Below are 23,077 nucleotides of genomic sequence, written 5' to 3' on the forward strand. Positions count from 1 at the left end.
AGATTCATGATGAATCTGAGCTGCATGTCTGGTACAGGAATAATCCATTGCTGTAGATTTGCTTTTAACGTGCATACATTTACATTTGTAAAATAGCATTCTTTATGATAACTTACATACGGAGCCACAGTAACACCTGAAGTTTCACTTTCCGGGTGCTACTACCACTAAAATCCATTGTTGATAAAATCACCCTGCCCATATTGATATTCTTAAAAATTAGCATGGATGACAACAGCAAGCAAACAGTTAACAACATTAACAATTATCTCACTGGAGACTACTCTGTTCCTATGGTAAAAGCTTGGATTCTTTGGATGAGCAGCTGTTGCCACCTTTCAATGCTTACCCCAGCAAACTGCAGCACCATTTTTGTTAAGAGCTCCTCATGAGGTGTGGAATATTAAGATACATCTACAAGCAACCTGTGGGCTGTCTGAACCTGCACCACAGGCTATTGTTTGATTGTATGAGGTTGTGCTTTCATCAAAGCAATCAGAAGGGTAGGGCAAAATGAACAGCTTTATATACTGTATCAAGGTTTTTTTTTCATAAAATCTGTTTCCTTCTGTCAGAATCTTAAATGAAAACTGAATTTGGACCAATGCAAATCAAAAACAAAAAACACTGCCAACTCAACCAAGGCATAGCTGAAAAAAGGAGGACCAATGCTCAGGAAAAGCCCATTCAAACTGGGCTTCTGTAGTAGTTAATTGTGTACTCACTGAAAGAGTGATCTTCTTCTGGGTTTTTATGGTGGTTGGCAGACCAATATAAATGGTACATTACTGCCACCAACCGAGCTGGAGTGTGGAGCAGAGATTCAGGAAGCCAAAAAAAATAAACTCAAATAATATCAAAAACACTTCTTAAAAATTCAAATATGCATTTTGAGACACTAAAATGCCAACATTGTCCTAGTATACTTTTCATTGACGTAACCTCCTGTCCTATGTAGCTTTCAATTTTTCACAAAGATGCAGTCTTTGCTCCTTATAAGCAGTGAACTCCATTAATATATGCTTTACTGTTTCAGGAAGAAAAACATCTGTACATCCCTCTTTCATTCTTATTTATTCTAAACAGTGAATAACTTGTTGGAGTGATCTTGAACTCTTTTGAAGATTAGGGTGAGAAAAATGTATGAAATCCAAGTGTGCTAACAGGGCTCAACCAAAGGAAATTGGTACTGAAATGTGAGCAAAAAGGTGCTTCCAACAAGTATGAGTCAAAGGGTGGTTGTATTTTAATTTAATTTGTTATTCATATATTTTTTTCCTAAAACTGCTGCGTTATATTTCAATAGGATCTTGTAACTGACTATTTAAGGTAGAAATAAAAGTGACAATATTTGCCATTAATGCATCCTTTATATCAACAATAAAGATAAGGTAAGAATTGCATTATCTAATGCATCTAGATGTTAAATTAGCCTATTTACTGAAATATGCTGGGTAGCATAATGATTAGTGCAACTACTTCATGCCCCCAACACCCTGAGCTTGAACCATCCTTGTATGATTTTCATGATCTTCCCGCGTCAGTTAGAGTTTTCTTTACACATGTCTAAATATGTGCTGGTTAATTTAACTGGTGATTGTAAATATATTGGACCAGTGACGATGTGTGACTGAATGCACCCTGTAATGGCCTCCTTTGGCTCTTCACACTGAGACCATACAGTACATTGGATTGAGCAGGTTCGAGAATAGTCTCATATGAAACACCGTGAAATGTGTTGGGTGTACTACTGTATTTTGAATATGTAAAAAAATGGAAAGCGGTTTGTACATATGTGAATGGATTAAATATTTAAGTATTTTAATAATCCTGAAAACACCCTAAGTAATAAAGGAATTTGTGTCAAACCTTGAAACCATTTAAATTCATTAACAGACTGCTAAATTTTCCTATTTTCTATATGTTTTCCTAACATTATTAAATCAGTACACGAAGAAGATTTTTCAATTTACAACAGTAGTGTAATTAAGTCAAAAACGTATTTTTTTCTTGTATAAAAAAGCTATTAATTATGATACTGAATATGTCCGCTGGATCTCCTTTCACTCATTCTACTTTGCCAGTTCACCGTGCCTTTAACTGTATCTTCCCCACGAGATCCCACTTCCAAAGTCTGTCAAAAAGTGAAGCGCTAGCCCCAACCAACTTTGTTAGGACAACGTCCGTGAAAACAGTCACATGACCGCACACACTCAGGTTCCTCCAGTTTGCTATCTATAAGCCAATCATATTTGTTATATTTAAAAAAGGAGGGAACACGGAATGCCGTTGGCCAATAGAATGCTGCATAACATACACTCACGCATACCTTTCAGTGGCTCGGAGTCTCGCTGCGTATTTTACAAATAAAAATGTTGGATGTAAAAATTACCAAACTGACTGTCAGCGACGTACGGTTTCCGACGTCTTTCGAGCATCATGGTTCAGATGCAATGGTCAGTTTTTCGACTTCTTATGTGGTGGTTTAGAAGTATTTCATTAAATCGACTGCCGAGATACCCATATTTGTGTTTTTGTATTATGGATACTTTATAACATTTATTCGTTTATTGTGAACGGAGGCAAGCGATACATTTATTCAAACCCTCTGCTATCTCAGTACGGTCAACACTTCGTTACCTTAAGGTTACTGTCCAATACGTGAATACACTGAAACATTTAATTCCTATTTAGCAATCATATGTTTATGCAAAACATTATGTCAACAAATCTATTTTGAATTTTAACCTCTTTACAGCATTCTGACCCCGATTACTCCGCTGCATACGTTGTTCTTGAGACTGACGCTGAAAATGGCTTCAAAGGCTATGGGCTGACCTTCACCCTGGGCCGAGGCACCGAGATCGGTAAGATTCACAAAGATTAGCTCCGCAAATAAAGTGAAAGAAGTTGTCACAGGTCCAATTGAATACTTGTGGAAGTTCCATTCAACTATTCCACTCCAACGGACGGTTCTGCTTTAAAAGATAAAGAATACTCTTAAATGCATAGATACCCAAGCTGAGTCCTGGAGAACCTCAGTCGATGTGTTGTTGATGTTGTAAAATTCTGATGCCAATGATTACCGCTGAAGCAGTTACTGTACGGCTCTAGCAACGCTTTTGTTCTTTATTTTAGTTAACACACTTGTTTCGATTCAAGAAGAAACTTGGCGAACATATTACTGGTAGGAGGAAGGGGCAGTGATTGGAAGTGGGCAGCAGAGTTCATGATAGAAGTACTGTTTTGGATAGGTGCTAGTGCTGACAGACACTCCATTGATTAGTGTTTCAGTGTCTGCGAGCGAGGCACTTTGGGATAGACAGTAGGTTTGTTATTCTCCTTTTATTTCATACTTTGTGTTACTGAGTTTTTCTCTGCAGTAAAAATGCATTTTTTTCACCTTCACATTCATTTCTCAAAAACAATAACAGTCATTCTAGATACTATAATATGATGGCCACTTAGTAAAGCATAGAGAGAGGTTAGGAGCACGCGCTGATCGAGCGCATTGCCGCACCCATCACACGACAAACCAACTCAGGATCCTAGATTAGGACCCAAGTGCAGCCGTTGCACACCTCAGCATCACACAAGTTCAGATGGAGTGGAACATGGTGGCTGGAGTGCCAATTCTGCCACCAACCCCCAAGTTTTTCCCTTTCCCCTACATGCAGGGATGCCCAGGAAGGCGCAATTGCAGGTTAAGGGCCTTGCTCAGCCCTACAGAGCGGAGTCCCTTTTGGCATTTGCGGGATTCGAACCGCCAACCTTCTGATCGCCAGTGTAGATCCCTAGCCTCAAAGCCACCACCCCGCCCATAAAGCATAGAGAGGTTGCAGATTATTTATTTTATTTAGTTTGTTACATATTTTTAAAATACTAATATGTTTCTTAAAGTGTCAATATTTAAGGTACAAATTACTATTCTGCATAAAAGACTGGCGATTAAGGTTGTTCATTTAATAAAGCTATACTAACTGGTATAAAAACCCATAGCAGGTTAAGACATGAAAATCTCCTTAAAAGCAATTAAGTTCTTCATTACTTCTTCCTCATCTTGCTTTTCTTCGTTAAACATTCTAAGTGTGTTTATAAAAGGAGAGACATAGCCAGATTTCCTGTTCATTTTTTTATTTGAAATTTGCTTGCTTTAATCATGTGAAATCTACAATTCCTACTACAGTTTAGGCCTGTTTAATGAAAAGCATGTATACAAATGAAGATGCTAATTATTATGCAACAGTAGTATTGAAGGATAGGTAAGTTGTTTAACCATGGGTCTTCATGTAAAGTCATCTGAATTGGTGCCTTTTAATGTTTCAACTTGTCTTTTTAATGTATTTTTCCAAAGTAAGTGGCAGATGCTTGTTTAATTCTTCATATGTTCTTCATATGTTTGTACCAATCGTAAGCCTTATGTCTCATCTACATTTTACAAGATTTTTTGCCTTTTTAAATTATTTTATAAGTAGACAATAGTTTCTAATTTGAATACATGAATAGTTGCCTCTCAGAGAATGTCAAATTCTATCATTCTCCTAGTTAGGGAATACATATCTTACACAAATGTTTGTTTGGTATTTCATATTCAAGTGAGGTTTAATAAAATGTTTTGGGAAGGCTAGTCAGATTAATAATATATATTTGAAGTTGTAAAGTTTAAAATGTTAATACAATTTCCTCAAACCTCAACCACTATATTAAGCATTATTGTTCATTAAAGTCATGTTGACTATATATTATCAAAACGCTATTATACCCTTTTCTACATTTATTTTGTTATGATACATTACAATTCATAGAGGTTATAACAGTAAGTTACTTTAATATGCAGTTTTATATCTAAGGTACATTTAAAGAGCATTTCTATTTACACTTGGAACTGAATTTGTAAAAAATGTCCAAGTGTAATAGAATCTAATTATTTTAGATGACCTTTTTCCTGTTTCAGTTAACAAATTCAGCAAATTTAGACATGATATACTCCATCTAGGATGCGTTTTTGTACAATGTTGTTTTTTTGTACAATGCTGAGTCATGAAACATTAAATTTTTACACTGCAAATTTATTTGAAAATTTAAAAAGCACCATCTGAAATTACCATGCCACCCTTTTTGTTGGGACATTTTTTGAAATGAGGAAAGAGAAAAAATTATTGCCATTTTAAATTTGCTGTACAAATCCTATTTTAAACATCTCTGCTTAGGACTGCTGTCACGTAAATGTGTAAAGTGTAGAAAACAAATTGAATAAAAATTATTTAAAATTGGGAAAATATGAGTTATGTTTTAATATTGACATAATGAAATTTGACCTACCTTTGTAAAATTTAACATGAAAATGAACCCGTGGCCTACGTCCTAGGTGGGAAATTTGCAGTTGAGTGAGATACTATGTGGTGCTACAGTACATACAGCACAAAACGTATATGTGCCTGGTTCATCAACAATCACTGTGTAATCTTTTATACTTGCAAAAAAAAAAACTTGTCAATCTTAATGTTAGTCCTCAGGTTTGAATGCATAAAAGTGCCCCAAAACCTGAAGTAAAAGAAAAAATTGACTAACAAGTGTAGAGAGATACCAGGTATGTAGCATAAATTATTCCTAATGGAAGAAAATTGACATAAAGCAAGTAGTTACTTTTTAACCATATTTCTTGTTTTTACAGTGGTGTGTGCAGTGAAGGCCCTTACCCCACTTGTGCTTGGAAAACGTTTTGGAGACATTGTGAACGACTTCCGAGGTTTTTACAGACTTCTTACAAGTGATGGGCAAATGAGATGGGTATTTATGTAGTTCAATAAATACTGTAGATTGTCAAAGTATTGGGTAGCTAAACAGAAAAAAAATCAAAGCACTGTAGTTAATTTTCCCCCCTTATTAACCCATTTATGTGTATTTAGATCACCTCCAATGAATGTTTAAGAGTAGATGGTATCTAAAGGTTTTATCCTGCTGAATCACTTATACTTTTTTTATTGCAAACCCCACTCCCACATTTGCAGGTCGTGAAAGAGAGTAATGTATGGATCACTTCTGTTGACCTTTTTTGTTTGGTTACAAAATACTATGTTGTCTACAAACGGAAGGGTTTTGACACTTGATTTGAAAGGATATATCACCTGTAAATTACAATGAGACTGAAATAATATGCTCAAATTATACATTACTTCACTGAAAAAGAAGGTGGAGATTGCAAAGAAATTTTTTTTTTGTAATCTTGCATGGCACTGCTGTTTTACAGTGACAGAAGCAGTGGGTTAAGATGGGCACAAAGGTTATGATTACATTTCTGTCTGTGCTTTTTGTGATTACTGTTCTTATTTTGCTCCACAAAAAAAACCAAGTAGATGTTTGATAAAGTGATAAAGTGAATCCCCTTAATATGATTATACTGCCTTTAAGGAGTATTACAGTATATATATGTATATATAAGTTTAAGATACCTTTAATCAATAAATCTGGCCTTAATGGGGTTTTGGAAAATAGAATGCCTATTATGAAATAATTTCTATAGATTAAAATACCAGGTACAAAACAAGGCAGAAGCCGTGTAATCTTACTTTGAATAACATTAGTAATTAGAGTCTGAATAAACTACACTGGTCAATGCAATGAAAATTTATTTCTAAAGGTAGATAAAACAGTATAAAATGTTGCTTCCTTATTGATTAATAGTGTATTGGAATTCTTACAGTTATAAACTGAGTCAGTCAATATATTCACAATCTACTACTGGAGGTGACTGTGAGCTTATAATTTATTCCTAGTTTAGTGGTTAGACCAGTGGTTTTCAAACTCAGTCCTGTGGGTGCAAATTTTTATTCCTGTCAATACCTGAGTGTAAGATGAGATAGGTATCTGTGAGGGGTGCGTAAGTTTTTAATGTTTGCAGACAAAAGTGTAAATGGTAGCATGGCGGTGGCACCCTTTGGGGGGGAGGGGTTAGTAGAACATGCTTTCTCGTGCAGATGCACACAGTTCGGCCAATTCCCTCATTAGCATGCTGGGGTGCTTTATAAGGCACCTACACCCATGGGAGTTTTTAAGACAAGCCAAAGCAGGTAAAGGAGAATCAAACAGAAAAATGGAAAAGAACTAGAAAGAAAAGATGGGGGACAAGGAATCGTCAGGGGCAGTGCTGCATGGGTTGATTGCAAACGGTAGGGAATGAGGCCCCGAGGTGAGAGAGTGGATGGTGCTCAAGGGGCCATGTTGCTCCTGCTGAGCAATCAAAGAGCAGTAGCAACCAGTTGCTCTGAGTGTGCACCTGCTGAAGGCCGTGAAAAATGATGGCATGGAAAGGGGCAGGGCTTAGAGTCTGTGCAGTTCCCAAAGGGTGGCGGCCAAGACACAAGCCAGTTCCCATTGAGAAGACCTACAAAGGATAGCAGAGGAAATGTCACAGTAAATAGGAGGCACCAAAGCTTGTGATGGTTTTTAAAGTGAAGGTCTGTGTGTTAACCTGTTTTCAGATTTATTTACGTATTTAATGAATTTTAACTTCCACCAGTGACACTGTTTGTTTGGTTTTTTTTTTTATTAACTTACTCATCTAAAGTTGAATGTGCAATGTATTTTCAAAAATACAGTTTATTGTATTGTAAATAATAGCATTATTTGCACATTTGCACCTACCTCTGTTGTTTGTCCTTATTGTCCAACTCATCCACAGACATGACTATCAATGGCCCCAGGTTCAAGGGAGTGTGCAAGCTGTAGCCAACCCAGGCTGTAACAGTCTGTTTTTAATTTGACACCTAGACTAAATAAGCAAGTTGTTATTTCCCAGTTTGTGTGTTTTGGGATTAACAGTTAACCAAGCATTTATTACATGAGAATAATTTAGTTCTTTTTTTAAAGATTATTTACTAATGGGCACATTAGTGTGTCTGATGCTGAAGTAGTCACAGCCATTCAGTGTTCAGTGTTGTTTGCCCAGATGTCTGGTCTGCTTGTTGTTAAAATGTTATTAAGTTGCATCGTCTGTGCATTTTGCTCACAAATTGTAAATAATAGGAAAACAACAAAAGAGTTGCACATTTAAAATTATAACAATTCAAATATATCTAAATGTGTTGTAAATATCACACTGCTGTGCTTTTCTAAATGTAGAATATGTGACAAGAAAGAAATCCATCCATCCATCCATCCATTGTCTCCCGCTTATCCGAGGTCGGGTCGCGGGGGCAGCAGCTTGAGCAGAGATGCCCAGACTTCCCTCTCCCCGGCCACTTCTTCTAGCTCTTCCGGGAGAATCCAAAGGCGTTCCCAGGCCAGTCGACAGACATAGTCCCTCCAACGTGTCCTGGGTCTTCCCCGGGGCCTCCTCCCGGTTAGACGTGCCCGGAACACCTCACCAGGGAGGCGTCCAGGATGCATCCTGATCAGATGCCCGAGCCACCTCATCTGATTCCTCTCGATGCGGAGGAGCAGCGGCTCTACTCTGAGCCCCTCCCGGATGACTGAGCTTCTCACCCTATCTTTAAGGGAAAGCCCAGACACCCTGCGGAGGAAACTCATTTCAGCCGCTTGTATTCGCGATCTCCATCCATAGCTCACTATCCATAGCTCATGACCATAGGTGAGGGTAGGGACATAGATCGACTGGTAAATTGAGAGCTTCGCCTTGTGGCTCAGCTCCTTTTTCACCACGACAGACCGATGCAGCGCCCGCATTATTGCGGATGCCGCACCTATCTGCCTGTCGATCTCACGCTCCATTCTTCCCTCACTCGTGAACAAGAAGAAAGAAATTACAACTAATGAAATTACAGTAATCCCTCCTCCATTGCGAGGGTTGCGTTCCAGAGCCACCCGCGAAATAAGAAAATCCAAGAAGTAGAAACCATATGTTTATATGGTTATTTTTATATATTTTAAGCCCTTATGAACACTCCCACACTATAATAAGCATTTCACGCACAATTATACAGCATAAACCCTTTGTATTCTCTTAGATATTAGGTAAGATTCGTTGAAATTATGTAGTAAACCCTAAATATTATTTTAAAGATATTGAGCGTCTCCGATATCACATATGTTACAGCCATTACGACAGACAGGCCACCAGCAATAAATACGTACAATGCAAGAAAAATTGTATACAGTAAAATGTGTGTACAGTGACACTAAACTATGTACATGTAATAAGTACTGTACGTAGATAATTAATTATGGTTACTCACCAACAATGACACGACGACTTGTCCGATAACGATGAGTTTAATTTTACTGCTCAACAAAGGATAGCGTTACAGCTCTTCTAAAGGAGCCTCTTCAGGCGACTGTTTAGCACCGCCGTTGTTCTTCTTCCAGCACTCTTCAATCCAAATCCCTAAAGCAGATTCCATCCAGACTACTGCCTTATCACGTCCACTTGCAACTCGTTTTGCGTCCTGGTTAAAGGACACTGCGGCCGTAGATCTTATATGCTTTTCCTCCTTTTTAAATAAAAAGAATCATGGACTCATTGATGCTGTAATGGTGTCCTGCAGCGGTGTAGCTGTTTCCTTCCTTCAACATATCCAAAACTTTTACCTTTTCTGCAATCATTTGCATCTTCTGTTGCTGCTTGGACACGGCTCCTGAAGCAGTAGCAGGGGCACGTTAATGCTGAATGAGTGAGATTAGACTTCCTGGTTAATGCAGCACTCCGTCGCTGAGCCAATCAGCAGCACACAGGAACTTAACTGCGTGCTCTGATTGGGTAGCTTCTCAGCCATCCGCCAATAGCATCTCTTGTATGAAATCAACAGGGCAAACCAACTGAGGAAGCAAGTACCAGAAGTAAAAAGACCCATTGTCTGCAGAAACCCGCGGAGCAGCGAAAAACCCGCGTTATATATTTAGATATGCTTACATATAAAATCCGCGATAGAGTGAAGCCGCGAAAGATGAAGCGCGATATAGCGAGGGATTACTGTAGATCAATTAGAGCTAAAATGATTCACTAATTATGAAACTGGTTGTAACAAAGCCTGTTGCCACATGTGGTCCTGTGGTGGTCTGGGTTGACTCCACTTTCACTAGTTGCTTCCGGGAGCTTCTTGAACTTGGAACTGTCAGTAGTCATAAACTGAGATCAGCCAGGCAAATGAGGACACACATGGTCAGCAAGGGGTTGGTACAAATGTACCAAGTGCTTTTAGTAAAACAAATAGAAAGGTTTCAAAAGTGCAGTGCAAGATCTTCATTAAATCTTCTTCTTCTTCTTTCGGCTGCTCCCGTTAGGAGTCGCCAGAGCAGATCATCTTCTTCCATTAAATGAATAGTCAATAAATTATACATAAAATCCCAAGTGATAATCTGTGGGTTAAAATAAATAATCCAAAGGTAAAACCAGTATAAAACACAGTCATATAAATATGTTCTGGACCACAAAACAAGTGGATAATGTTCTCAAAAAACAAAAAATGTATAATGTGTGTAGCAGTTAATGCTTTTGTCCACCTCTCGAACCCTCAGGTACCACTCTTCAGACCAGGTGAAAATATAACAACTATTTATTTTGTTATTATAATGTGCACAAAGCACCCTCCACTCCACACTCATATAAACAATAAACAGGCTCTAGCCCTGGTTCTTGATCCTTGGCCACCTTGAACTGAATGAAGTATATTTAGAAAACAAATGGATGGGTACAGATTTTATATCTTAGCATATTCTCAAATTTGATTGAAATACAAAACTGATTAAATTCACATAGGAGGTATCTGATGTTTACAATGAATCTGGAGTGCAAAATTGTAAGAAAAGTTATTTTGCATCCTTTTAGAAAGTAACACGTTACTGAAGTACTAGATTTATAAGTATGAACCAGTAGACATATTCCCTTTGCTACTTTTTATGACAAGTTTTATCCCGCTCTGAATGAGAAAAGTATGCACCAGTATATTTTCATATATACTTATAAGTTTAGGTTCTGTGGCCCTTTAATTGTGCATGAGGCAAAAGCTGTACCTGACTGGGATGGAAGCTACACTAATAAGATGTAGCTGGCAGAATTTAAACAATAATTACTGAACTGGCTCTAACAGTTTAACTAGTTTCTGATTTTAATATTTTATTAAAAGTGTTAAAAAAGTTTCAGAAAGTGTTCAAAAATTAGTCTGAAATAAGAATATTTCCCTTCACCATCTTGCTTTTTTTAGTATGTAGGATAATAGACCCAGTGATCGAGCATTTTTGTTCTGTAAGAGATTTATTAAAATTTTAATAGCTGAAAATGTGACATTTATTAACTAGGATTCTTCTGCTGCAGTTCTCACTTTATCAATATATAAATTACAAAATTTAAAAAGAAAAAAATAACTGGACTGAAAAAAAACTGAAGGAAAAATTTGCATTTGTAGAAAATGGACACAAGGCTAGTATGACACACTCCCTTTGTTAATTAGTAACTTAATATGTCATATAGATTTCACACAAGTATTTATATATTTAATATACCTTTAGATTTTTTCATATTTAGTCATTGCTCTTTGTCTAATACCCTGCCAGATGGCAAGAAGCACATTGTTTAGGTTTATACTGTATAACACCCTTCTTCATCAAACATGCCTGAAGTTTCCTAGTTTTACATGAAGCCTCTTGATTTAATTTTAGAAATAAATTTCTTCACTAAACAGCTTTATGTGCTTCATGGTAGTCCCTAAGTATGGTTCAATGGATTTAAACTTGGAGACACAGCTGTTGTATTGGCAGATGAAAGCAGCTTTGTAATGTTGTAATAAATTTTATGCAAATAAAATTAGTTTGTCACATATAAAGAGCATATGTGTATTGCTAAAGGAGATAATGTTTCGGATTTAATTTAATTTGCCAAATGGTGAATTGACACATATTGATGTTCTATAACAGATTGGACCAGAGAAAGGTGTCATACATCTTGCCACTTCAGCAGTGCTTAATGCTGTTTGGGATCTTTGGGCCAAGATGGAATGCAAGGTAAATTCTTCTTTTTTTTTTGTTTTTGTCTTTTTTGACAGATATCAGAAACTAACCATAAAATATATATACCACACTTATATTAAGTTAAAAAGTGTACTAAAAAGTAAACTAAAACTTACTAAAACTGAAAGTTACTAAAAAATAAGTCTCATACATCACTTGTGAAATAAAAGCAAGACTTATTTTTTACTTTTTATCACACTTTTTAAGTTAATATAAGTGTAGTTTTTAAAAAGTATTTTTTAATATATATATTATTTTCAAGTTTTTAGTCTTGGGTTTGTTTTAGTATAATTTTGTAATCAATATTTTAACACTTCCTTTAATATTTCTATCCGTTACTATCACCATCTATTGGTGAAATCTTTAACTATTCTTCATATGTGTCTATCATTTCTTAATTAACATGGATTAATTGATCAATTAGTGAAACTGATTATTAATTCATGTATTGTCATTGGAAGTGAGTAAGTGTGCAAAATTTCAAGTAATTTGGGCAATAGGAAGTGGGTTAAATATCGACTACAAGATTTGTACCAGACAACAAACAGGTGAAGTTAAAAAATAAATGTGGTAATAATAAAATAGTGAAAGGAAATAGTGATAATTGAGTCCCTCCAGTGATGGCATTTTGTTTCAAAATAACTGTGTGCATTGGAGAGTTGTCTTCCTGGACATGTTAGAATGTGAAATTATCTTCATTTGCATGAGAAGCTGTGGTCATTTCATTGTCAGCACCATACTAATTACACAGTAAAGAATGACAGGGTAAATATAAAGCTCTTTTTCAACAAAAGTTTGCTGCCTGCTTGGAAAAAATTACAGACTTGAAGCTACTCTCCATCTTACATTAATTAGCAGGGAGAATCAATATTGTTAGGATTACAATCCTTCCCAAGCTTCTTTTCCTATATCAAATCATCCCCATATACTTTTCTTAAAAAATGATTTGTTAATGTAATTAGATAGAATCATAACCTCATTTATTTGGAATTTGAAACATCCACACATCCAAATTACGACTCTACAATGACTTAAAGCAGAAGGGGGCATGGCACGACCTAACTTTCAGTTTTATTATTGGGTGGTAGATATACAAGTTATAAAGACCTGGACATCGACAGAAATCAATGAATATGCATGAACCTAGTCAGCAATTGAAATAAAATCTTCTGTAGTTCTTCATATTTTCTGCTCTGTGCCCCAGTTAATACAAATGATTGTCAATAATCCCATTGCCCTTCATTCTCTCAGAATATGGAACCAGTGCTGGAAGCAATTTAAGAGAGAGAAGATTTTTTCTGTTGCACCTCTACATGACAACCACCTTTTCCCACCCTCTCAAACATATACAGTATTTAATGTTTGGAAAATGTCTGGGATTAAAACACTCAGAGACTTGTACTTAGATAATATCTTTCCATCCTATGAACAATTACAATTCTTCCACCTAGTTAATTTCCTGAAGAAATAATGATCAGTCTTGAAGTCTCAGATGGCATCTCTAAAATTTATAAAAATATTTTCAAGTCCCTTCCATTCAAAGACCCCACAGTACATTGGGGAAAGGATCTGTCACTTAATATATCAGAAAAAAAGTGAAAGGCAGCCATGCACAGAATACACTCTAGCTCCATATGCTCAAAGCATTCAATTATTCAACTTAGAATTTTCTATGAAGCACATGTGTCTCATTTAAAATTGTCCAAAATTTTTCCAGGGCAAGATTCAACCTATGAACATTGTAATCTAGCTCCAGCTTCACTGGGCCTGCATCAAATTAACAACATTTTGGACAACAATATTTGAAAGCCTATCAGACAGCTTTGGTATCACATTCACTTTAAACCCATTAACAGCCATTTTTGGTGTATTCCCAGACATGCCTAATGTGGAGAAGAACAAGCAAACTTTAATTGTCTTTTCTTCACTACTAGCACTTATACTTATCTTGCTCAAATGAAAGAATCCAACCCCACCACTTTCATGTCAGTGTTGTTGATGTTCTATATTATTTGAATTTGGAAAAAATCAAATTCTCACATAGAGGATCTGTTCAGAACTTTTTTAAAAATATGGCAGGAACTAATCAAGAACATTTTAGAATAACCTTCCATTTCGGGGGGAAAAAGATACTCTTCTTTTCTTTTGCTTTTAAAGAATAGCTTTGGTTGTTGGCAACCTGGAGGCTACCTGATTACTACGTGAGACTCTGGACTCACAAGGTGTACTTCTAGCCAGGTATTGCTGTAGTAAAAGCAGGCCATCCACCTGATCCTGGAGGTGATTCTGAGAATTTACCCCCATATGCCACTGTATAGGTGTGATGGTTGTAGATTTTGAGGCAGAAACTAACAGGTAGATGGAAAGGAAAGGTTTTTATTAAAATAAGTATGATGCATTTTGGTGATGTTGAAGAAAAGGGTGAATGATTCTTCACCTACAGTATTAGACAAGGATCAATATATATTTTGATAAGACTCAGATTACCAGGCTTTCTTTTTGGGCAAATGTATTGCTCTTTGTGTTTTTTGTGTAATCTTTCCTTGGCTGGTTTATGAAAAGACATAAAAGCACACCATGTTTAATACCTGTGCCAGAGGTGTGGATGGATTTCCTGTTGCTGTAGTCTGCCACAAACGGGTCTAAGCACATAGACTTACTTCTGTCTTTAATTTCAATTGTCATTTTAAATTCTCATCCACGAGTTCTGCAATTTTAAAATGCCTGCCTGTATAGTTAGAAACAGTTAGTATGAACTTTTATTACACTGTTTTCTATCCATCATCATGTTGTTTTTTAACCATATTTGACAGTAGTTTTCATTTTTGAGTTTTTCATTTGCTACTTATAAGTTTGTAGTTAAAGAAATAGGTGCCTATTTCTTTAATACATATACACATTTTAAAATGCTATATAAATTATATACAAGTTTATCTGCAGGTCACACAGCAAAAATGACAGAATTGCAAACATATTACTGAATATGCTGGAGCAAGAAAAAATCTCCCTGTTTTTTTACCAAGTAAAACAGATTACCAATGATTCTTAAATGAATGAATGAATAACAAGGTGGAAGACAATACACCCAACTGAGGCAGTCTGCTATGGCCTGTTACTTGTTTCTGTCTAATCTAGTTAATTATATCAAAATAAAAGTATGAACTGCCCATTCAATTAAGAGCAGTAATGACAGGTGACAGGTCTACATCTTGGTAGGAACAGTGTGGAGCAGTGAGAAATTTTACTGATTTATTAAGGCTACCTGACTGATCTTTCATGATTAGAATAAATTAATGGATTTCTATTTATAATTTATTTTTGACAGTTTTTTCTTATTTTATAAAAAGTAATTTTATTATTTTAGGTTGTCAGATTATATGGTATGCACTCTGAGCAAGATTAAGTCTATGTTAAAATGTTTTTGTACAATCCTTTGGACTCATCAATACCTTTGCTCTTCATTGATGTAATGTTTGTTTGTAAAAAAATAATATATACTAGACATTCTTTGTTTTTATATCATTCTAGCCTCTCTGGAAGTTATTGGTTGATATGGTAAGTTCATAACCTTCCTTCTGCGTTTCATGTTTTTATGTAATCACATTTGTTTTTTTTACATTTTTGATAAATTACATTATTACATTTGTCATACTATTACATTTGCCAAAATTGTGTTTTTTAACAGCAACCTGAGCAGCTAGTGTCCTGCATAGATTTCAGATACATCACTGATGTGCTGACAGAAAAAGAAGCTGTGGGTGAGCTTTTTTGTTTACATTCACTATGCTGTATAATTCAAATGGTAACACTTTGTCTCAAGGCACCAGCCTGTCTTTCATTTTTTCCATGGTGTAGACAAAAAGCTGTGTGACAGAATCACTAGTGATTTTATGAACATTTGATCTTCTTGTTTATTCTGTCATTGCAGTAAATCCTGTTTGGCCACAGCTAAATCACCTTATTACAATTTATTTTTGTAGATAAAGTTAAAATCGAAGTTGATCAAAATGCCAGATGCTGTAGAACTGGCTAGAATTTCAGTACTTAATACGTCAGTAAGTGTGAGATAATAATTTTTTTTATATTATTCTATTAATGTCATTGTTCCATCCTTCCTTTTTTTTAACATTTTTGTTGATGAGTATTTTTGCTGCAAGTGATTGTTGTGGTATTAGCTTGACTCAGTAAGATGACTATATGTGAACAACAGTGAAGCTTCATCTAAAAGTTTATGTACTGCAGCTATTTCACACATAGAATTATCATGAGTTCCCTGAGGTTCCCTGTCAAAGGTTGAAGAGAGAACTGAAATCTATTCCCTTCCTTACCTTCCCCTGGCTTCAGGCAACACATGCATCACTGTTCATCTCAGCAGGAAATAATAGTCTAGCAAATACTATTGCTTGAAAAGTTGCAAAAGCAATTTAGCAAAAGACGTATTAAAAATAATAATATTCAACATTTTGAGAAACTTTGCTTTCCTGTAGAAAAATCATACAATAATTTTGTAATCATACAATGATCCATTCATCTTTGTTCTGTGCCCATTCAGTCTAATTCAGGGCTGCAGCAGCCAGAGCCGATCCAAGCAGCATGAAGTGGAAGTCAGACACAAGTGTTTCAGGTTACATTGGTTCATTGCAGGACTCATTGACTTACACTACCACACTTAAAGTTGCCAGTCATCCAGCATGTCGTTGATTGAAGATGTAAAATAAATAATGTATTTAAAGTGCTTTTTTATCTTTATTAATTTCTCAATTTTCTGACAGAGGATCTGCTCAATTGCTTCATCCATGTTCTTTTGAACCGTGTCTGATCTATTAAGGATTAGGGGACAAACTTGACATTGCACCACTAGGTCAGTATCCTGAACTGATCAAGAAGCAATTCAAGGAATTCTCCTTACCTGCCAAATGTGTACACAGGGCAGACAGAAAATTGTACAGCTTCCAGAAACCAGTTATTAAAGTATATATTACACATGCACTGTTTCAAAAAAGAAGCATGTGAAAACTCCACTGCAGCCTTCAAACAAGTAGAAATCATTTCCCTCAACAAACATGTAATAATCTAGTATGTGTTGCACTATTCAAAAAGGGTACACAACTAAATTGCCCACATAAAGCAAACAAATTACACATAAATAGGTAGTTATATTGCATAAGAGCAAGTAGTGCTCATTGGTTAATGTAACTAAAAATTTTTGCTTACAAGAAAAATGATTGCTTATGCTAGCCTGGGCCTTACAAGGAACCTTGATTGAGCCATTCTTTGCAATTAGAATCTTTTGGATTGAGAATTAGTCTGAATTATTATTGCACTTCAAACATTGAAAAAGTGTGAAAAATCTTAGAATTGCTGTTTTAATTAATATATTTAAAAATGATAATCTGTCTTTTGAAAATGGCTGGTGGAAAATAGCACTTCATCCAATTGAATAGAAAGTGTGAAGCAAAAAACACTGAATCACTAATGTAAAGATGTGAAGCCAGTGAAAATGTTTCTGTTTAGCTGTTCAAGATACCAAATCTAGGAAATACCTGTGTGAACTCTGCAGCAGTATGTTATTAACATAATTGGACCATCTTTTAACACTTGGCTCCCAAATGTAGGCTTACAACCCCACCTTGCTTGTGAGGGTTTCATTGAATATAAACACTTTTATCACTGATTTTATCACTGATTTAAGTTAAAAAATTGAATGTGAAATCTTTTATCCTTATTGAGATATACGTAAGTAATGTAATGACATTTGAAGTTCAGAAATGTGGTAGAAAATAGTTTTTCATTGGTCGGCTTGCTTGCTAAACCAGAGTTACACCAGTTAAATGCAACATTTGGTTGCCTGCTGTATTTGTATGCACACCCCTTTGGACTTCGGTTGTTTGTTTTCGTGGCAGTAGGTTTCATTGCAGATGATTGTATTTTCTGTTTTTTTATTATTTTAATTTAGATAGCTTCTGTTTCTGTTACAGCAGACTGTTATTGGAAAGTAATTTTTTTATTTTATTTATTTCCATTCGGTCAAGTCTTGGTGACTAATAAAAACACTTTTTTGAGAATCTTTACTGTGGGATGGTTAGGTGTTTTTGCCTGGTTTTAAAGAGAACACTTTGCCTATCTTAAATCCTAGGCACTTTTGAATACTTAAATTGATAAGAGCTTCCAAGCTTTATGAAACATGTATAAGAACCTATAGCTATTGATCCATATCTGTGGAGTATTTAGTCAAGATATTTGTAAACATTTCTTTAGCAGTCACTTTTCATTCACTTCTCATATCAAGTTATTAGAGTCTCCATTATAAAATAGTGGCAAAATTGATTGTCGTTCTCGTCTCTTGCCAGTCAGATTTAGATTCTTGGAGATATACAGATATGATTCCAGTAGAAAGTCTCCTTATACAGGACTCTTGTATTTTCCAGTTTGTATTATATGTGTAAGATCTATTTTCCTTTTGCTTTATTTTTTAGATATTCTTAGGAAAGCTCAAAGTGGAAAGGAACAAAGAGGTAATGTATTATGAGAATTAGATTTCAAATCTGAAAATCCGTGTATTATCACAGTATTATCTGAGAGTATTTCTGAGGGGATTCTGAATTGAGAAATAATGAGAATCTCCAGAATTACAAGTATTTATTTTTTTTCCACACTATAAATCTCTGCTGCTTCAGTTTGAGGTTTGTTAGAGTAAATCTTGTTATACTTAGAACAAAATTCATACAGGCATGTTTTTTCCATCTATATAATGACAATAATGTGATGATATTTTACCGTACTTTGCTGTCTTTATTGCTAGTCAATATGAAATACACCAAAATAAGTACAAACCTTTTGTGTTTCTTCACTGAAGCAAATCACAGAAGAGCCATACAAAATGTAACAGTAAAAATGTGGAAGTGAGCAGAGTTACACAAACTATTCTATAACATTTCAGTAATTATTTACCACTCTAATCCTGATCTTTCTGATCATAAAATAGGTCATTACAATAGCAATTGATGAGAAGAACTAATAATTAATTGCAGAATTACGGTATATGAGGGTTCCTCTAAAGTGCCTTTTTCTCTTGCATGATTTAGCTCAAATACGAATCAGCACATTGTCATCTCATAACAGGCTTAAGTTTCCAGTTTGGTATTTTTCCATTCAGCTGTTTTAGCTCAAGACTGTCTTCAAGTAACCGTGACACAGACACAGACAGACGCACACCCATCATCGAAATATTGATGTTTTCGGTATCCGGGGAAGCTAAAACGTCGAGATCCGTCGAAAACCAGAGATTGAAATTTTTACTGAATCTAAAGCTTGCGCTTCTCCCTCATATACAAAAAGTTATGGTGGGGGGAGGGCGCAAAGCAAAAAAACAAGAAGCCATAAGGAGAGCAAGCTGTGTAATTGCATGCAGAGGCATGAAACACTTTTTTATGCCCTTTTATTTCTTTCCAGAAGAGCAAATGTTGAAGAATGGCTACCCTGCTTATACAACTTCATGTGCTTGGCTTGGATACTCCGATGACCATTTGAGAAAGGTTGGCTATCGCTGTGAATAATCCAAAGATTTCAGTGATCCTTTTTTCAAAAAAAGCAGTCTGTTATTGATTACTGACATTATTGCTCATACAAGTCTACTTTTCAAGTTAATGTCTTTTCAGTTTCTAGTCTAATGATTTTTTAAAAATTATTTGGTCAATAACTAAAACACTTCAATTATTGTGATATAGATCACATCTCACTGTGAGTTATGGTGAGAGGTTTATGCTTTAGATACAACAGTATGCTAGCATAATATGGTATATTAATCTTGTTCATGTCTTGCTTCCTTCTTGTTCCTCTTGAATAAACAATCCAACAATAACCTGTCCCTATTTCTTCAAACTATTACAAAGTGAATTTCGGAATTTGTCCATTTCTGTTGAGCATTGAGAATGCATTAAATATTGACAATTTAGCTCATTAAAAAATGACAGTGAACAGGAAAATAATCAGCATATTTTAAACCTCTTAATACTTGTCTTCAATTATAACAAATCATAAAAAATAACCCTAATTATGTCATATTAAACAATTTAGGTATTTTTGCTCTTAAAAAAAGACAATAACATGATACGCCTGAGTACTGTACTATGAGAGGCTGAACACAAACAAGTGAGTCAAGTACAGTATGTTTTCATGAGTACAGCTGATTTGCTGATTGATCCAGCACTCTTGATATGTATATACTGTACTTACCAGTGGTATATATATATTTTTTTTGGTTTCGAATTGTGAAGGGATTGCTGCAAGTGGTGAAACTTCAAACATGTAGATCTCAAAATTGGTAAGATTTTCCACAAAAAAAGAAAAACACCAACAAGATTATATCAACTTTTAGACTTTCATGACCTGTAGTTTACTGTGGAAACCCATTACCAACACAACACGCTGTTAATGCTACATTGGTATGTTTAACTGTGAAAGGGGCTTGGTCAGGTCTGTAAAAATAAATTATAGTTAATAATTGGATTTCTAGATGTAACAAATGTTTAAATATTTAGTGAGTGTTTGCAAAAATGTTGAAATATTACTTTTAAAGAAATGTGGCCGTAATATACTGTATGTTCAGAAATAATATGCACTCTTTGAAGCAATTGTAAATAATCTGTAAAGTAGGTGGTACTTCTGTGTCCCATACTATCATGGAAACACCAAATAATCACACATGTAAACAATAAATGAGGAATATAAAGGGTATAATAAAGTTTAATATAAAACAAAAAATGTGCCTCACTGGGGATAGCTCCATACAAGTTTTAGAACCACTCACTTAAAAATATTGTAAAATTCAATCTCTGTTTCTTTGTGAAGTAGCTAATGCTGCACTCTGTTATCATCTGAAAGGGAACAGGCAGATACAACCCACCACAGAGCCTATTTCTGGAAATAAGAACATCCTTTGAAATTCCATTAGGATACTATACTTTTTAATGGTTCATCGTATATTTCAGTCTTGATGCCTGACAGTTGAAGAAGGTATATTATTTTTTTTAGCTTCCTGCCCTCTGGTTTTTATAAGTTTATGGGGTCATTATTGTCAGTTGTATGGAGTACAGTAAAATTCTTATTTGCATGTGCTAATCAACATGCAACACATCATTACTCTTCAGCACCATGATTAATGATTATATCTGTGTTCCTGATTATTGTGTTCCTTCCTTACCTGAAAAATCTCAGAACTAATTTTACCACAGTCTACCCTTAATTTTCCATATTTGATAGGTGATTATAAACTGAAATATCAACTGAAGTTGGAAATAATATGGGACTGCCGTGGGCTAAACATTTTTGACATTTTTCTTTGTAATCATAACTTCCTTTAAGCAACAGTGTCACAGTTTCCCATTGGAGGACTTTTGCTTCCTCCTGGTAGCAGGAGTAGACAGTGCTGACTGTCTATCAGTTCCGCATAGCTTCATTTAATAGGCACAACCTGTTTTCACTGGGCGCACTACCCTTATGGACACCTGTCTATCCACTTGCTTGCAGAGAAGTACCAATTTGTCAATGCGTTTTCCCCAAACATTGTATGACTTGTGCTGTTTTTCAGTTCACTTGAACAAATTTATCACACTCTTGTGAAAATGAAATTGAACTGGGTTAAAGAAAGAATACAGTGGGGAAAACACAAATGTAATGTTTATATGTATGGATTTTTGATGTTGTATTTGATTGCTTTTCACTTTCATTTCCTTGTTTACCAAAAAAATGAAAGATATAATCATTTACATACAGTAACAATGTCACTAATACATTTTTTCCAGAGTGAATCTGATCTGACCATTTTCATGACCTAAAAATTTAACTTTTTTTGTCAACATAATGCTTGTTACATCAGGAGGGAAAACAACTCTGCATACCACTTTAAGTACTTCATACCAATAAGAAAATATGATTGTTACAATGTCATGTCTGAAGATGCTTGATTGCATCATGATCTGAGTAATTTGTGGTCATTTAAAAAAACATGAGTCCTTTGTATTAGAGGATTCTTTAGGAGAATGTCAGGTAATTTAGCTGTGAATTAAAAACATACAAGCAAGTGTTCATCATAATGGTTAAAAGGAAAGGAAATTAGTATTTAGGAATGGAGCAGCCTTCCAGCAAGTCTATAGGAGAAAAAGTGAGCTCAGAAAAATGGATAGAGAAATACAAGTAGTCATAGACAAGTAAAACAAGTTCTAATTAAAGGAATTTTTCTATCATTTGTTTTACATTTATTGTCACTGTTATTATGTGCTTTTGCTTTTAGCTCTGTGTGAAAGCACTGGAGGAAGGCTGGACTAGGTGGGTACAATTTAAAAACAGTTTAAAAGTTCTTGTTTAAGGTGAATGTAATTTTATTTGAATAATTAATAATCTTTTTAATACATGAACATTTTAATATTAACTTTGCTTTGTGTTCAGTTGTTTACTGAAAGTGACATTTTCATACCCAAACATTAATTTAAGGCTTTTGTGAATTTTGTCTTTCACATATTTTAAAGGTTTAAAGTAAAAGTTGGTGCAGACCTTCAAGATGATATCCGAAGATGCAAACTTATCAGAGAAATAATAGGACCTAACAATACCCTGGTAAAAATAAATAAAATAACATTTCGGTACATTTTTATATACATATGCTATATTTGAAATATTTTTTTTCAGTGACAGGTTGTGGAAATGGTGCCCTCTGCTGGTATTTTACATTTAACAGAATTTCTTTTTTTTTATTTAAGAGGCATTTGATTTCTGTTGTATTTTACCATTTTTATTTGAATTTAACTGTTGTTACAGAAAATATATGAATAATAAAATTAATTTACTTTTTAATTATCAATACCATATGCCTTTTGCTTTAATAATATTGGATTAAAAGACAAACACCTATGGTATGGAATGCAAGTACAAGCAATTCATATGTATAAAAACACACTCCACAAATTGTAGATACCTGTATTGTTCCAGCTGCTATTACGAAGCAAACACAAGGCCCTGTTTGGTCAAGGACAGAAACATACTTAAGTAAAAATTATACCTTTTTTCACTGTATTGTAGTACAAAAATGATATTAGTTTGTTTTTGAAGAAGAAACTTA

The 23,077-nt window shown here is 35.0% G+C and overlaps 1 protein-coding gene across 4 annotated transcripts in view; it reads left to right on the plus strand.

The window, feature by feature from the left end:
- The first annotated feature begins 2,229 nt into the window (after positions 1 to 2,229).
- Positions 2,230 to 23,077, plus strand: part of enosf1 (enolase superfamily member 1) — a 44,815-nt gene continuing 23,967 nt past the window's right edge. For 2 of the 4 annotated variants that reach the window (XM_028803774.2, XM_051928882.1), the window contains exons 1-10: positions 2,291 to 2,456; positions 2,759 to 2,867; positions 5,675 to 5,790; positions 11,869 to 11,955; positions 15,490 to 15,516; positions 15,647 to 15,719; positions 18,438 to 18,476; positions 19,414 to 19,496; positions 22,253 to 22,287; positions 22,488 to 22,575. In XM_028803774.2, the coding sequence (XP_028659607.1) occupies positions 2,373 to 2,456; positions 2,759 to 2,867; positions 5,675 to 5,790; positions 11,869 to 11,955; positions 15,490 to 15,516; positions 15,647 to 15,719; positions 18,438 to 18,476; positions 19,414 to 19,496; positions 22,253 to 22,287; positions 22,488 to 22,575 (741 nt within the window). In that variant the 5' untranslated portion in view covers positions 2,291 to 2,372. Of the gene's footprint in view, positions 2,457 to 2,758; positions 2,868 to 5,674; positions 5,791 to 11,868; positions 11,983 to 15,489; positions 15,517 to 15,646; positions 15,720 to 18,437; positions 18,477 to 19,413; positions 19,497 to 22,252; positions 22,288 to 22,487; positions 22,576 to 23,077 lie in introns of all 4 variants that reach the window. The other 2 variants (XM_051928883.1, XM_051928881.1) reach the window with 2 other exon arrangements.

The sequence above is a fragment of the Erpetoichthys calabaricus genome, chromosome 6 (genome assembly GCF_900747795.2).
Source record: "Erpetoichthys calabaricus chromosome 6, fErpCal1.3, whole genome shotgun sequence".
Taxonomy (NCBI): domain Eukaryota; kingdom Metazoa; phylum Chordata; class Cladistia; order Polypteriformes; family Polypteridae; genus Erpetoichthys; species Erpetoichthys calabaricus.